Source organism: Podarcis tiliguerta (assembly GCF_965153285.1).
Source record: "Podarcis tiliguerta genome assembly, chromosome: 16".
Taxonomy (NCBI): domain Eukaryota; kingdom Metazoa; phylum Chordata; class Lepidosauria; order Squamata; family Lacertidae; genus Podarcis; species Podarcis tiliguerta.
The window spans coordinates 17,392,311-17,407,508 of record NC_139549.1 but is presented as its reverse complement, the minus strand read 5'-3'; the positions used below and the strand labels follow the sequence as shown (position 1 = coordinate 17,407,508).

The following is a 15,198-nucleotide window of genomic DNA, read 5'->3' as shown; positions in this document are numbered from 1 at the left end:
GTCTCAGGCAAGTTTTTCCTCAACCTGGAGATGCTGGGGATTGAACCTGGGGCAAAGTAACAGGTGAACATAAGAAGAGCCTGCTGGATCAGGCCAGTAGCCAACCAGATGCCTCATTGGGAAGCCTGCAAGCAGGATCCAAGCATAAGAGCCCTCTCTCATCCTGTGGTTTCCAGAAACTGCTATTCAGAAGCATTTACTGCCTCCAACCATGGTGGAAGAGCATAGTCATTGTGGATAGTAGCCATCAGTAGTCTTGTCCTCCCATGAAACCAAGACCCTTACCTGAGTGATCTTGAGTTGGTTTCTTCCCCCCTCCCTTTTTATCTTTCTCCCTCAACAACATCAAGCCCAGAGACAGAATTATAAGGTCTCACATGCCTTCCTAGTCTTTTTCTCACTCTTTGGTTCTCCTGTAACCTCCTTCTCTACTTCCCCTTTCCCCCAATAGCTGCCTAGCAGCCAATGCCAGAATCCAAGTTTGGGGCAAGTCCTCTGGTGAGAGAACTCCTGCAGAGATTTAAAGTCACAAAATATGCAGCAAAGTAAAGTGTGGAACTATATGCTGTTAGACCTTCAAAATATGCCCTTGTGAGTTCCAAAACTTCATTCTTCCCCTAGCATAGAAGACCACCACAAGTTTGGTAAGTTAAAAATGGTTTACTTACAAACTTTCCAAGGGTCATATTCATGTGCTTCTGGCAGTAGAACTTGGCTTAGTTCCATAGCAGTCGAGGTTCCTAAATTATTGGTATAGGAACTTAAGAGTGGCTTGTGGGACCCATGCGGCCTGAGCTTGGAGCAACCAGCTCAGACCTCCTCACATGCTGAGCTTGAAGGGAGGTTGAACAGTAGGTTTGATTACCCAGTTCCTCCCAAGGTGAACACTTGATCTCACTAAGCCTGGCAGGACAGCTTACTCTATGGTATTAACCCCTTCGTGCATTAAGCATGTTGGTTATACGGGCCTGGTTATCCCACTGTTCCAAACTCAGCTCTTCATTCCAGTGTTCTTACCCCAGTTGCCTTTTCACTCCTCTTGCCTCTTGTGCAGCCAGCCTGTACCTCTTGCCTCATCCTAGAGAGCTGGCGTGTTGCTGCCCTCACATGACCCTGCCCTGTTTTCTCCCGCAGATATGGGTTTGGAGTGCCCTGTGTGTAAAGAGGACTACACTGTGGCGGAACAGGTCCGGCAACTCCCGTGCAATCACTACTTCCACAGCAGCTGCATTGTGCCATGGTTAGAGCTGGTAAGTTGGCTTCCCTGTTGGCTTGGGGTCAGGTGGAGACTGGCGCTAGGGCATCCTGCCTGGCACGGGGCAGCTCTCCTGTGGGACGAGGGGTGGCCACAGATGTTGGGTGCTGCAGTGGAATACGGACCTGGTCTCCAGGGCACTATTCAGTTGGAAGTTTTCCTGCACAATGAACAAGAGCTCTAGGGTGTGACTGACTTAACCTCGGGCACCAGAGTATCTGAGGCCAGACTTTTTGGCTGTCCTGGGGCTCTGAATTGGCAGATTCCGCCAAAGGCTGTTAACAGAGAGCCACGTGCCACCTAACGGGGTTTGGTCCTGGGTCTCAAGTAGCCCAGCTGCCCAGACAGGAGTCTCCAGGTGTCCTCCAGGTGTCCGCAGCCAAGGATATGATAGTTATTATCAAAAACGCAGCATACAGCAGCTCCTAAGGTGCCCCAGACACACACACACTACAATCATCTCAACTGCTGTTCCCATGTCCATGCCTATGGAGCAGTTGCAGCAGCAGTGAGACCGCCCCCCCCACCCACAGTTTATGTACCCCTGATCTGATGGGTATGTGCCCACAACCTGAGGCTTTTCCTATGTGGAAGCCATTGCTGCTCTTTCCTCTTCGAGCCCCTGCTGGTTCTAGGAGAGAGCAAGGTGGGAGATGGCTGCCCTCGCGCATTGCTCTTTTTCAGAGGAAGCTTTTCGGTGGTGCCCTTTCCTTAATGTGGCCGCCCCAATCTCAGGTATCGGCTCTGGGAGGTATGGCTGTTCCCAGCACTGCCCCCGCTCACACGCGCACATTTTCCCTCCCCAGCACGACACGTGTCCCGTGTGCCGGAAGAGCTTGAACGGCGAGGACTCCACTCGGCAAGCACCCAACGCGGAGGCCTCCACAAGCAACTCCTTTAGCAGCACAAGCCACCTACACGACCGATGGACTTTCTGAAGCCTCCCTGACACGGTGGGGGGGGCGAGGGAGGGGGCAGTTCAGGCCTGTAGTATCCCTTACTACAGTTTGTAAATTGTATGATACCTATAAAACTACAGAACCGAGTAGCAAGGAGGGAGAGGGAGAGCAAACGGGTGCAGCCGGTGGAGCTGCGTCCCCACCCCATGGCCATGGCGAGGGCGGCCATCTTTCAGAAACCGCTAGCATCTCCTGCTGGGTCGCCACAGCATCCAGACGATCTCTTTAACCCTTAGTTTCCGGAGTGATCAGTTTCACCTTTCAGCGAGGGGTCGGGAGGGTCCCTGAGAACCTGTGCGAGTCCTTTCCTTAGGTAGCAAGAGAGGCTTCCACCGTTATGATTCCCCTGGCTTTGCAGAGGGAGGGGCGGACATTGTCCTTGCCCACCTGTCCCAGTCTATTTTTTGCGGCAGGGTGGGGGGGAGGCTCAAGGAGAAGGCAGCCAGACGTTGGCTAGGAAGCTATTTCAGATGGGGCGAGGGGAAGAGAGAGGCGAGTCAAGAGGATTTGCACAGGGATCCAGGCCTTTCCAGTGTCTCCCGAGTCTGTTTAATCGACTCTGCCCATCTTTCCTGCAGCCTAGGATTTTGTTGAATTTTGGGTGAATTTTCTTTGGATTAGGTTGACAGAGTCCCTGACTTCCTTTATCTCGGTTCTGTTTTTTTCTGGAAAAGAGTGGGGGGCAATTTGGCTCACAGAAAGAGAGGGGTGGAGAAGCAGCACAGGGGAGCCCTGCATTCCATGAAGGCAAGTATCCGATGCCCCTCGAGCGAACGCTACCTTTTTCCTGCTTTCAGCCCCTCGGCCCCCTTGGGTTTGCCTGAACCAGCATTCAACCCACCTGCTACTTAAGACCCATTTTTTGCTGCCTTGTTTATCAAATGGACCACGTGTAGTTTATCCTCCGGATCAGAGACTGTGTCTTCTTTTTCCAAGCTGTTCTTCAGTATTTTAAATGAGAATGCCATCGCTCGATATACCATAAAGAATCACTTTTTGTTGTTGTCGGTTTCCTTTTAAGTGTTGTTTTTTCCCCTCCCTTGCAACTCTTCCCTCCCCTCCAACCTCCATCTACAGTCTTTTTATCTTCTGAATCATGTCTGAGCTCAAAACTTTGGTGCTGCACACTGACCCCCCTCCCCCAAAGCACCTTCCGCCTGGAACCAGAAAGGAGCTTTGGTAGGAGAAGGGTGGGGTGGGGGGTATGGTAGAGTCATGTCCCAAGGAATGAAAGGGGAAAACACAACGCACCCCCCCCCCTTCGTGGCCACTTCATCGCTGTAACGGTGTACCAGGTACACTCCGTTTCAAACTTAGTGTCTTCTGTTTGCTATCGAAAGTTGAATAAAAGTCTTTAATAAGAAAAACAACAATAGAGTTCTTGGTTGGGGGTGTGTGCAGGGGGAAAGGGACCATCTGAGAATGTGCAGGACAGGTGGGTGGGGCTGTTTCATATTTGGACATACAGATTGCAAATATATTAGAGAGAGAAATCCAAAAGATATAGTTGGAAAAAGCCTTTATTAGGACCAACTAAATAAATGTCAAAGTAACCAAATTTCATAGTTTTGCCTAATGGCTGGAGGGCATGTACATCCTCACCCTGCTAAGGCCCTATCATTTTACATAGTCGAAGGTCCATTCCTAGGGTCATTTTCCTGGACAGTTGAATTCTCTAAAACATTGGGGGGGGGGGACAGGTAGTTTTCCTGGCTTCATGAAAATAAAAATCCAAGTGCACATGTAGGATGCACACTACTTATTAGGACCAACTGGAAACTGTGATGAAGGTGTGAGCAAGCTTTTGAGCATCCCATAAATCTTCCCCAGGCTTTGGGGGCACCAGCGACATCTTTTGCACTTGGCTGTCTAACCTCATTTGCGTAAGTTCTCTTCCTCCTCCTAACTAGCTTCAACTAACTTCTCCTAACTAATTAAAACAGTCACCTTGGGCTCCCCCACCCCTCACTTCAACCATTTCCAGGAATGTTCCCCCTTGTGGCTAGCATCAGCCTGAAGAAGCATTCTGAGGAACCTGAAAGCTGGCTCATTGCTTGAGTTATTTTAGTTTGTCCTAAATCATTAAATTTGGATTCACGTTTGGAGCTACTGACATAGAGGCAAAACATCTGGCCCTTATTAAGGTTGCAAACGAAAGGCATGAGAGTATGTGGGCAATGCCTGGTAAATTCCCCAGACCCTATAGACAGCAGGGAGGGGGTTGGCCCAACAGGCTTCCCCACAATCTGGACACCAGGGCTCTGCATGCCTCTTCCCTTCCCTGGATCATGGCTCTTGAGATTTCAGTGGCATTGGCATCCATGGCGATTCCTCCTATATTTGTACCTTAACAAAGACTGAACTTCTCATGGGACCAGCAAAGAGGTGCAGTGCCTCTGTGTCCCTCTCCATGACTGACAAAGCAGAATGAATACTATGGGGGGAGAGAAACTTGTTTATTCAATTCATGCAGCTTAATGGCGGTGCAAAATTATTTGGCCCAAGAGAGAAACCAGTTGCCTCCCTGCTCTCATCTTTGTGAGCTTCACGATGGGCTTCTGGTGAGAGAGTTGCTGGGGCTGGACAAGCAAATCCTTACATTTCCATTGCACAAACAAGTTTGAAAAAAGACAGCAGTAGGGAGAACAGCACACACCTCGTCTTTATCCCATCCCTTGCCCACCACCTTTCATTGCAATCCTGGCTCACAGCAGGAGGTTGGCACATCCATTGGCATTGGGTAAGCCCACAACTTCACACAGCACATAGTTAAAACTATGGAACTCTCTCCCACAGGAGGCAGTGATGGCCACCAACTTGGATGACTTTAAAAGAGGATTAATTCAGCTTATGGAGGAGGAGGAGGAGGCGGCTATCAGTGGCTGCTAGCCATGATGGCTCGGCTCTGCCACCAGAGTTGGGAGGCAGCAATGCTTCTGAATACCAGTTGCTGAAAACCATAGGAGGGGAGGACTCTTGTGCTTGGGTCCTCCTGCTCATGGGTTTCCCTTTGGGGCATCTGGTTGACCACCAAGAGGCTGGGCTAGATAGGCTATTGGCCTGATCCAGCAGGGCTCTTATGTTCTTATCTCATTCTCCCATTTGTGGCCAGAAGGCAGCTCCATGCACTTGGTGGTACAGAAAGGCAGTTTGTAAGCCTCTGGTTGCACACAGGGAAGGAGGGCATTGGGGACCTTTTTTCAGGCCAAGGGCCAAATCCCCTTCTGGAAGCCACCTGCTAGTGGTGGGTAGGGCCAGGCACAAAAGTGGGCGGAGCAATGTATGCAAATTTTACCTTTTTTACAAGGGGCTGGGTTCCATAGCCACTGGCACATGCCCCTCTCTATCCTCCATCTGGACAAGCCAAGCAACGGGCACAAACCATTCCCCTGATTCCCTGATGGTGCTCACAGCTGCCAAACCAAAGGGCCCTACCCTTTTGCAATTCCAAGTGAATGAGGCTGCTCTCCACCAGCCACCAACACACCCAAAAGGTAACAGGAATACAGGACTATGTAAAATTCTTTTTTGCTTCTATGCAACAAAGTTCTGTTCGAGGGAGACGAGAGATGCTCCACCTTGTCAAGACAAGCTGCTGCATCCCAAAGGACTGATGGAAACTATTGAATTGTAGAGTTAGAAAAGGAGACCTCCTGCAATGCATGAAGAAAGTATCTGGAATAGAGATGCTCCACATGATTTGAGCACATAAGTCACTTTTCACAGGGGAAGGAGGCCCCCCTGTGTATCTCTGTTGTCTTGTCACCTTGAAGGGTTGGGCCTAAGCTGGCCTGCACGCACTACTTTTTCTCCACTCCCTGAACATGGGAAGCAAAATTGGATGTTTACCCACCCCAGTCTGAAGACCAAAGTGTGTGTATTGGTGTGTTTAATTGTGGCTCCAACACGGGGGGAGGTTGTTGCATTTTCTTAGCTTCCCAAAAGGAAAAGGATGCTATGAGATTGCAGATTGTCTTCAGAACTGCTGGATCTTCCATCACTTTTTACAAGGAGTCAAAGGAGGGCAGCAGCAACCACCCACTGGATTTTCTCCCCTTGCTCATTTTTCCTGTGTGAAGTCCTTGCTTGAGTCCTTGCTCAAATTCCATGTTTTATTGTTCTTCTTTCTCTTCTTCCCCAGGTTTTTTGTGTGCAAAAAATCCAAGCTGGAGGGGATGGTAAAGGAAAAGGGAGCAGAAGAAGAATATATAGATTAGCATGAGAAAAAGATGTTTTTCAGCTACAGGGAACCTAGTCTTCTGATGTCTTGGGTTCAGGGCTCTCTAAACAACCTACTATATATTGAGCATTCATCCTGATTTGTCTGCAGGGAGGTTAGATGGCTCTGAGTCAAAGCAAGCAGCACCTCACATTTTCCTGTGCATTCCCATCATTTTCCAGATTGCAAAAGGGCCAAACTGTTCTGGGGCTTGCTGTGGAAGAGCTCTGAATCAGCTATAATTTTGCAGCCTGAATTTTCTGGTATGAGATTGAATCCCACCTGAAAACAAGCCTGAAAATTTCCCCGAGATGAATCTTTGTGCTGCTCTGTCTCCATAGAGAAAAATCAGGTGGTAGTGAATGCCTAGGACTGTACCACTTTCAACCACAGGTTGATAATTGTATGTAGCTGCATATACTCTTGTGTCAATCTCAGTTTTCATGAACCTTTGGGAATAAACAGAAAGCTAGAATTTAAATCTCTCCCTGGCCCACTAGGTTCTCTTTATGTAGGGTTCCCTTCGCCACCTACTAGCTGCAATGGCTATCCTCTGCCTCCACAGTTGGAGGCAGCAAGGCTTCTGAATACCAGTTGCTGGAAACTACAGCAGGGAAGAGTATTGCACATGGTTGACCACTGTGAGAACAGGATGCTGGACTAGAAGGGCCCTCTTTGGCCAGATCCAACAGGCTCTTCTGATGTCCCTATGGTGACCTCCAAATGTTTCAGACCACGATTCCTGGGAGTTGTAGTCCAAAACATCTGGAAGGCACCAGGCTGCGGAAAGGGCACTTCCCCCCTGCCTGTGTCGACAGTCCCAGGAATTTTGTACCATGTGATTTTTCTTTTGGTGCTGTGTCTCAGCAATTAAGAATCCATAAGCTAGAAGGCCAAACTAGTCATGTGACCTGTTTAAGCTTGTCTCCCTGTGCAGGTGCAACCGGAGGCCGTTAGCATGACTCTTACCCTCCACAAACAGATGATAATCAGAGCCAGCAGCAGGAGCCCCCCAATGATGCTGCCAATCAGGATCCAGAGCGAAAGAGGGACCAGATTGGTCTGGATGATCTCCAAGATGGTCTGCAACGAGAAAGGGGAGAAATCTGCTGAATCCCAGCAAAAAGCCCACTGTTGGGAGGCGTGATGAGGATTCAAAGCTGGTTAGTTCAGACTGAAAGGGCATCACAAAGATAGCAAGAGAGCAGTTGACATGAACAGGGTTTTCTCACTGATTTCTCTTAAGCCTAAGCTCAACACACTCAACTCTTTTTTAAAAACACGCACACACCAAGCTTTCATCCCTTATTGCGATTGTGAATACATACAGACAGGTCCCGCTTACCATACACATTGCATTCCCTGGAAATCATTCACTTGCATAACAAAGTCAACAATTTCCATTCATTCTTAAGGGGAATTTTTTTTTGCTGTGATGCAGAAGCTGCTGCAGCTTGAACCACCACCACCACCCCAGCAGCCCCTCCTACCTCCCGTTGATGGGCAGCCTCTGGCAGCAGAAGGAGGCTCTCCGCTTCTTGGCTGGTCAGCGTGAACCTGCTCACAACCTTCACAGTCTTGAATTTAGCCTTCGTCCATGAGATGGAAAGAAAGAAACAAGAGGGGCGTTAAGAAGAAGAAGAAGAAGAAGAGCCTCCCAAGGCAGGTTCCCAGCTGGCAAGTGCATTTATTTTTATTTATTTCATTCTTGCATTTATCCTCCAAGGGAGTGTGGTGCATATGGCTCTCCCTTACCCCACAACAATCCTCTAAGTCTGAGAGGTTGTGATGCCCCTGGATTCTCAGCACAACACTGCTTTACTGAACAGAGGCAAGTTTGCCTTTTTAGGAGTTGCATTCCACAAGCACCATCGCAGCCTCAACCTGCTACCAGATGCTCTCTAACCCTGTTGCGTTCTTGAACAAAGCAAAGAAGGAATTCTATTCTGGTGACACTCAAACTCAGCAGGTGATTCCAGGGGAGTTTACTGCTCTGTCTGAACAAATTGGACATGCAGGTTTTATGCAGGGTCCACACAGTCATCGTCATGACAGCCTGCACCTACCTACCTATGCACACAAACACATTCAGTCCAGATTTTCCCATGCTACCAGCCAAGGGCATATAAGACCCTCTTAAGCAGGAACTCAAGGGTGCATGCATGAGAGAGGGCACAAAGTCTGCACTCACCCTCCTGAAAAACTCATTGTGAACCGCTCTCAGCAGGTGGATGGAGACTTCTGCGTTCCTCTCGATGTGCGGCAGCTCACATTTCACCACTTGGCATCTGGCGTTGGTGCAATTCTGGCAGGAAAGAGAGACCTCAGCCCTTTCTTTGCCTCTGCTCGTTCCACCCAAGACCCAATCAAAGTGTGGGCAGAATTCTAGGCATTTTCTGTACCTTTCCCCAACCTTACCCGCTTCACAACCTAGGCTGCTTCCAGATGTGGGTGCATTATTTATTTGATTATATGTTGCATATTTAAGCCCCACCTTTTTTCCTCCAAGGAGATCAACGTTCTCCAGCCCTCCTCATCTAATCCCCACAACAACCCTGTGAGGCTGAGAGGCAGTGACTGTGTTCTGAGTTACCCAGGGAGCCTCGTGGCTGAGTGGGGATTTGAACCCTAGTCTCCCAGTTACTAGTCCAACACCGTAACCACTGCACAACCCTGGCTAGCACCCCATTAGTAGCACCCAATCCTTGCTGTCCTCCTTTAAGCCTGAAACTGGAAGATCAATTCTTCTCTCGGGCTTCAAAAATCCAAATAACATTATGCAGTGGAGGGGGTGAGTAGCCCCCTCTTTTACCAGGCCCAAATGGGGTGGTTATGGGGTGGTTTTCATTGGTAACATGGTGTGCATGTGGTAGGTTTAGGGGTTTTAATCTGTTTTAGTTTATTGCTGATTTTACTTTACAGTGGTACCTCGGGTTAAGAACTTAATTCGTTCTGGAGGTCTGTTCTTAACCTGAAACTGTTCTTAACCTGAAGCACCACTTTAGCTAATGGGGCCTCCCACTGCTGCCACCGTCGCATGATTCCTGTTCTCATCCTGAAGCAAAGTTCTTAACCTGAGGTACTATTTCTGGATTAGCGGAATCCGTAACCTGAAGCGTCTGTAACCCGAGGTACCACTGTATGTTTTAAAATATATGCTGTTAACTGTTTTTACTAATAATTGTATTGCTTTGTTTTCTTTCTAAATTGCTATGAAGGTTTTTAAAAAAACAATCAAGCGGTAAATGGTTCTCATGAAATCTAAACAAACAAACAAATAAGTAAAAATTAGTGTACACATTCTGCAATCGTGGATGCAACATAAAATGGGGTGGGGGGGAATATCTCCACTTGGTACTCTCCCTATTTACCTTTCTGGATGGTAGCATTTTAAATTGTGTTAAAACAATTTTAACTGACCTTTTAGTTTGCACTAAAATGCTTGCAATGGAAAAGCAACAGTTAGGTTATGATAGAGACAGTCTTGAAGCTGCCTGAGTCACAGTGAGGAAGCCAAAGGAGGGAAAGTTGGAATAAGGCAAATAACATCTCCTTCTCTTGAGTTACTTTAAACCACATGAGGGCACACTTTGTGTTGCAATCTGGCCAGCACCTGTTTGTAGTTTTTATGTCTATGTTAACTTTACCCATAAAAGCCGAGCCATTTTGTTTGCTATTCTCTCCAGACATCTATTATTTTCTCTGTCATCTCCACTCATATTGTACATAGTTCCTTCATGAATAAAGCCTTTAAACTCCAGAAACTTCAATCAAACTCACCCAAGCTGCAAGGTCTGCTAACATGGCACTCACCAGTTTCTCTACGTGCACAAGTTCTTCCGGATGAACAGGGATCATCACACCACCAGCTGCATTTTGAGAGGCCTCTGTCAGATTTTGCATGGTGCAGGTCACCTGGAAAATGGAAAGGGACATCACTATGTGTGAGGGGTCCTTCTAAGCTTTTCCTTGAGCACCTTCAGCAGACACCCAGGCCTCTGAACAGGAGCGGATTTCCTTCCCTCCCCTTATTCATGTTTGGCCCCTTCCCGTTTTGCGCTCTCTGTCTCATCTCTTTTGACATTAAGATGTCCTAAACAGCAGTGCTATTCTTCTAGAAAAAGAGGTGCCAGAACTCATCATGAACACTGTCTTTGTTCTTGTATAATGGCAATGGCACCCACCTAAGAGGTGCTGGAACTGAGTTCTGGCAAATTGTGGCTGAAGAAAAGCCCTGCTCAGCAGCCAGCTAAAATTAAGAAGAACCTACTGAACCCTAAGTGCTAGAGGAAGTGCTCAGAGCTGTTTGCAAATTAAACTTTACTAAAGCTGGGCTTTTAGAACATTTAGATCTAAGGACTTGTATAAGAGGACCTTGTGAACCATGAGCATAGGGAGAGTCTGGTCGCTGGATCAGGCCAAAGGGGGCCTATCTAGTCCAGCATCCTGCTCTCACAGTGGCCAACCAGATGCCCCAATGGCAAGCACAAGAACATCCTTTGCCCGCAAGTTAGTAGGTGTTCACTCTAAACCAGATTGCAGATTTTGAAACTGAGCAGATCAGCAACAGTAGCCTTCTGGGCCCAATCTGTCCCGATGTCATACGTGGTGCATTGCCAGGGCTGTGCAAGAGAACTTGCTGTCCCATGAGCAGGAAAGTGTCATTTGGAATTTTCCCATAAGACCCCAAACGACCCCTGAAACACTTATACTGGTGAAGGCCTCGTGACTCACGTTATCTGCAATGATGCGTGTGACGGAGAGGAATTCACTGTTCTGATAGGCCGTGGCAGGCAGGTCCATGACAAGGGAGAGATTCTCCACCGCATAACAGCCAAGGTTTTGCACCTACAAGGATGAGAAGAGTGTTCAACAGATGAAGCAAAAAACTGCACAAAGCTTTAAAAAAAAATCATGTAGGGTCACCATTTTTGGAAACTGGAATCTGAAACTCTGGATTTTTCTAAGCTAAACTTTGAAAATCTGATTGGGCAGAAGATATAAACTCAGTCTCTGAACCCACAGGAGTGAACAGTGCCTTTGCCAGTTGCTTTTCTTCTTTTTCTTTTGGGCATTACAGTGGTGAGAAGAAAGATGGTCACAGTAATAAGTCAACAGGTGTGTCTGTAGAACCAGGTGCCCAAAAGAAAGAGAGGGGAGCCTGTGGCCTTCTGAATGTTATTGGGCTCTGATCGTCCCTGACCATTGGCCATGCTGGCCAGGGGGCTGATGGGAATGGGAGCTCAAAAGTTTCTTTGTTTCCTGCTTGGCAGGGGGTTGGACTCGATGGCCCTTGTGGTCTCTTCCAACTCTATGATTCTATGATTCTGGAGGGCCAGCCCTGATCTTAAAGCATTGGTATCTCAATTTGCCTGGGTCTGCTGGAGAATCATTTAGTCATGTGAGTCCTGCAGTCTGAATTAAGCTTCGAGACTTGGACCCCTGATAAGCTAGACCTCTACACAGAGATATGCTTGTATATTTTACATAGAGGAGCCCCTACCTGCGATCTGAGGTGGTCCAGCCCAGGCACAGGTTCGCCGCTGCCTTACTAATGCCGCTAATGATAAAGCATGATATTCTGCAGAGGAGCAGAAAATTGGCCACCCTTCCCTGTGTTACTGCTGACATACAAACCCTGTCCAAACTCCTTATTTACCTTGACGGTAGTCCTAAACTCGGGGCTCATACCGCTTGGAAATGTCCCAACAGGATGCACCTCGTAGCGGTTCAGGGTAGACTCGCTGAGGGAGAGAAGAACCATAGAAAATAAGCTGGGTCAGTTCTAGATTGTGTAGGCCGCAGTTTCCAATTTCTCCACGGCAACCCTTAATAACAACAACAACAACAACAACAACAATTTTTATATATACCCCGCCCTCTCTACCCAAGGCCGGGCTCAGAGCGCAAATAACCCAGATTGTTTGCTTACTGCACACTCTACAGAGATGACCCAAGGCCTTTTGTTGCCTGAAGAAGAAAATCCATATACAGTGGTACCTCTGGATGCAAACGGGATCCGTTCCGGAGCCCTGTTCGCATCCTGAAGCTAACGCAACCTGCATCCACGCGTCTGCACGTGCCGCGATTCACCGCTTCGACGCATGCGCGTGACGTCATTTTGAGCATCTGCGCGAGCAGCGAAACCCGGAAGTAACACGCTCTGTTACTTCTGGGTCGCCACGGAGCGCAACCTGAAAATGCTCAACCCGAAGCTACTTCAACCCGAGGTATGACTGTACCATCCACCTAGTCCCATCTCCTACGGTGATATAGCACTTAAGAGTGTCAGACCAGGGTTCGAATCCCGACTCAGCCATGAACCTCACTGGGTGATGTTGAGCCAGTTACTCTCAGTCTAATCTACCTCACAGGGTTGTTGTGGGGATTAAATGAGGAGGGGGAGAACCATGTGAGCCACCTTGAGCTCCATGAAGAAAAAAAATGGGGTATAAATGGTATAAATAAATTACAGTATTTATAAATTGACATCCTTTAATAGCACCTGTTTCCCTCGCCCCACCCCTGGAAGGTAGGCCATGTTGATCAATTGTAACTTCATTTCTTTCCAAACTCCATATCTATTCCAATATCCCTTGATGGTTCAGGCAGCTATCCCTGGAGGGATACTCCAAAAGGAAGAGATCTTCCCAATCTAAATATTATGAAAATGGGAGGCCTAGAGATGTCATCACCAATCCTCGTATTCAGACCACCCATAATGACAATAAGTGCTGTGGGATGTTTAGAGCTAATGAAACTCAAAAGGTTGTCAAGTTCAGCCCACCCATCTAAGGTAAGTAATGTAGGATAAATTAGTGTCGGATAACCAGTCTCATATAACCAAAATGCTAAAGTCTAATTAATGGATGAAGGGGTTTATGCCATAGGGTAAGCTGTCCTGCCAGGCTTAGCTAAGTCACTCCCCTTCACCTTGAGAGGAAGGAAGTCAAGTCTACTATTTCCCTCAGTCTACCATGTGAACTCCTATGTGTAAAGAGGAGCTGGTGGCTCCTAGCTCAGACCCCATGGCTTTCTGCAAGCCACCCTTGTGTTCCTATACAAATAATTTAGGAACTTTCACCAATGATACTAACCTACTGAAGTTTTGCTGCCTGTGTTTTCTCAACACTGTATGGGAAAAAACATGAATCTGACCTTTGAAGAGTTTGTAAGTAAACCATTGTTAACTTGTGGTCTTTTCCTATGCTAAGGGAAGAGGTTTTGAAACTTAGGAGGGCATATTAGACCTTTAAATAAACAGTCTATATATTTCCACACTTTACTTTGCTGCATATCTTGTGATTTTACATCTCTGCAGGGGTTCTCTCACAAAAGAGTACTTGCCCCAAACTTGGATCTTGCCATACAGGGAATTCTCCTTTACTGATTCCTTGCCAGCCAACAGTTAGAAGGGTAATCTAAGTATTAAGACAGGCCAGGGTAGTCCTATTGGGGAGTTGCGTCAGAACTGAAAGCATCCCTGCGTGAGGATCCAGAGCCTCAAATGTCAACAGAGATAAAAGGTAGCCATTGGACTGAATTAGCCAAGTGATGATGGTGTTCACATTTGGTTTACTCTCCACCCTGGGGGAGCTGAATCATCCTGCCAGGAACACCTTGCAAGGAGGGGCTCCATCCTCTTATTCAACCTGCATGCAGTTCACTCTACACAGAGGACCTCACCTGGTCAGCAAAAGGTCGGGCTCATAACGGATATAGGCAAGGGGCTGTGCCATGTTGTCGGTCAGGGTCTCATTCAATTCATGGCTGTCACTGCAGGAAAGATAATAGAATCATAGAATTGTTGGGCTAGTGGGGACCCAAAGCGTCAAGTCCAACCCCTGTGCTGCAGCAATCTCAGATAAAGAAGGCAATCCAAGCTCTGTTTAAAAACATCCAGTGAAGGGGAATCCACCACTGTCAAGCAGCTGTCCTGTCAGAAAGTTATTCTTACGGTTTAGTCAGAATTTCTTCCTTGTAATTTGAACTCATTAGTCCTCTGCAGCAGCAGAAAACAAGCTTGCCCCATCTCCCATGTGACAGCCTTTCAGATATTTGAACATGGCTGTCCTATCAGCTCTTAGTCTTCTCTTCTGAAAGCTAAGCATCCTCAGCTTCCTCAATCATTCCTCTTTAGGCTCAGTTTTGAGGCCCTTGATTTTGAGGGCCACCCTCCGCTACACAACTTTTAGTCGGTCAAATGCAAAGCTAAATAACTTTACAGTCGTACCTTGGTTCTCGAACGCCTTTGTACTCGGGTGTTTTGGCTCCCGAATGCCACAAACCCAGAAGTGAGTGTTTCGGTTTGCAAATGTTTTTTCCGGAAGCTGAACATCCAACATGGCTTCCGACTGAGTGCAGGAAGCTCCTGCAGCCAATTGGAAGCCACGCCTTGGTTGTCGAAAGGTGCCAGGAGTCGTACGGACTCCCAGATCGGATTAGGTTTGACAACCAAGGTACAACTGTATTGTACTATTCACTGGCCATGACAAATCTGCATCAAAAATAAATACAAAGCTGAAGAGGTGGTTAGATAGATAGATAGATGATAGATAGATAGATAGATAGATAGATGGCCTTCATTCTGACTTTCCCTGGTTCTCACCTGCTGGCTGTGAGCTTCACCTGTGCTTTGTTCAGAAGGGTGGAGCAGCTGAATTCAAACTCCAGGACAAAGGCTACCTGTGAAAGAGAGAAAAGAGAGAAACATTTCCACATCTGCTTTTTCTACACCATTCATAAACTCTGTACCACAGCTGGGT

The 15,198-nt window shown here is 47.5% G+C and overlaps 2 protein-coding genes across 3 annotated transcripts in view; one reads left to right on the top strand and one right to left on the bottom strand.

Moving 5' to 3' along the window:
• Positions 1–3,218, top strand: part of RNF115 (ring finger protein 115) — a 36,241-nt gene extending 33,023 nt beyond the window's left edge. For both annotated transcript variants that reach the window (XM_083417419.1, XM_083417420.1), the window contains 2 exons: positions 1,135–1,250; positions 2,062–3,218. In XM_083417419.1, the coding sequence (XP_083273545.1) occupies positions 1,135–1,250; positions 2,062–2,193 (248 nt within the window). In that variant the 3' untranslated portion in view covers positions 2,194–3,218. The remainder of the gene's footprint in view (positions 1–1,134; positions 1,251–2,061) is intronic.
• A 1,435-nt stretch (positions 3,219–4,653) lies between these two features.
• Positions 4,654–15,198, bottom strand: part of ITGA10 (integrin subunit alpha 10) — a 53,021-nt gene continuing 42,476 nt past the window's right edge. The window contains exons 22-30 of the mRNA XM_083417287.1: positions 15,042–15,118; positions 14,120–14,209; positions 12,093–12,177; positions 11,168–11,281; positions 10,247–10,348; positions 8,625–8,738; positions 7,924–8,022; positions 7,403–7,516; positions 4,654–6,380 (exon numbers count right to left, since the gene is read on the bottom strand). Coding sequence (XP_083273413.1) covers positions 6,327–6,380; positions 7,403–7,516; positions 7,924–8,022; positions 8,625–8,738; positions 10,247–10,348; positions 11,168–11,281; positions 12,093–12,177; positions 14,120–14,209; positions 15,042–15,118 — 849 coding nt within the window. The 3' untranslated portion in view covers positions 4,654–6,326. The remainder of the gene's footprint in view (positions 6,381–7,402; positions 7,517–7,923; positions 8,023–8,624; positions 8,739–10,246; positions 10,349–11,167; positions 11,282–12,092; positions 12,178–14,119; positions 14,210–15,041; positions 15,119–15,198) is intronic.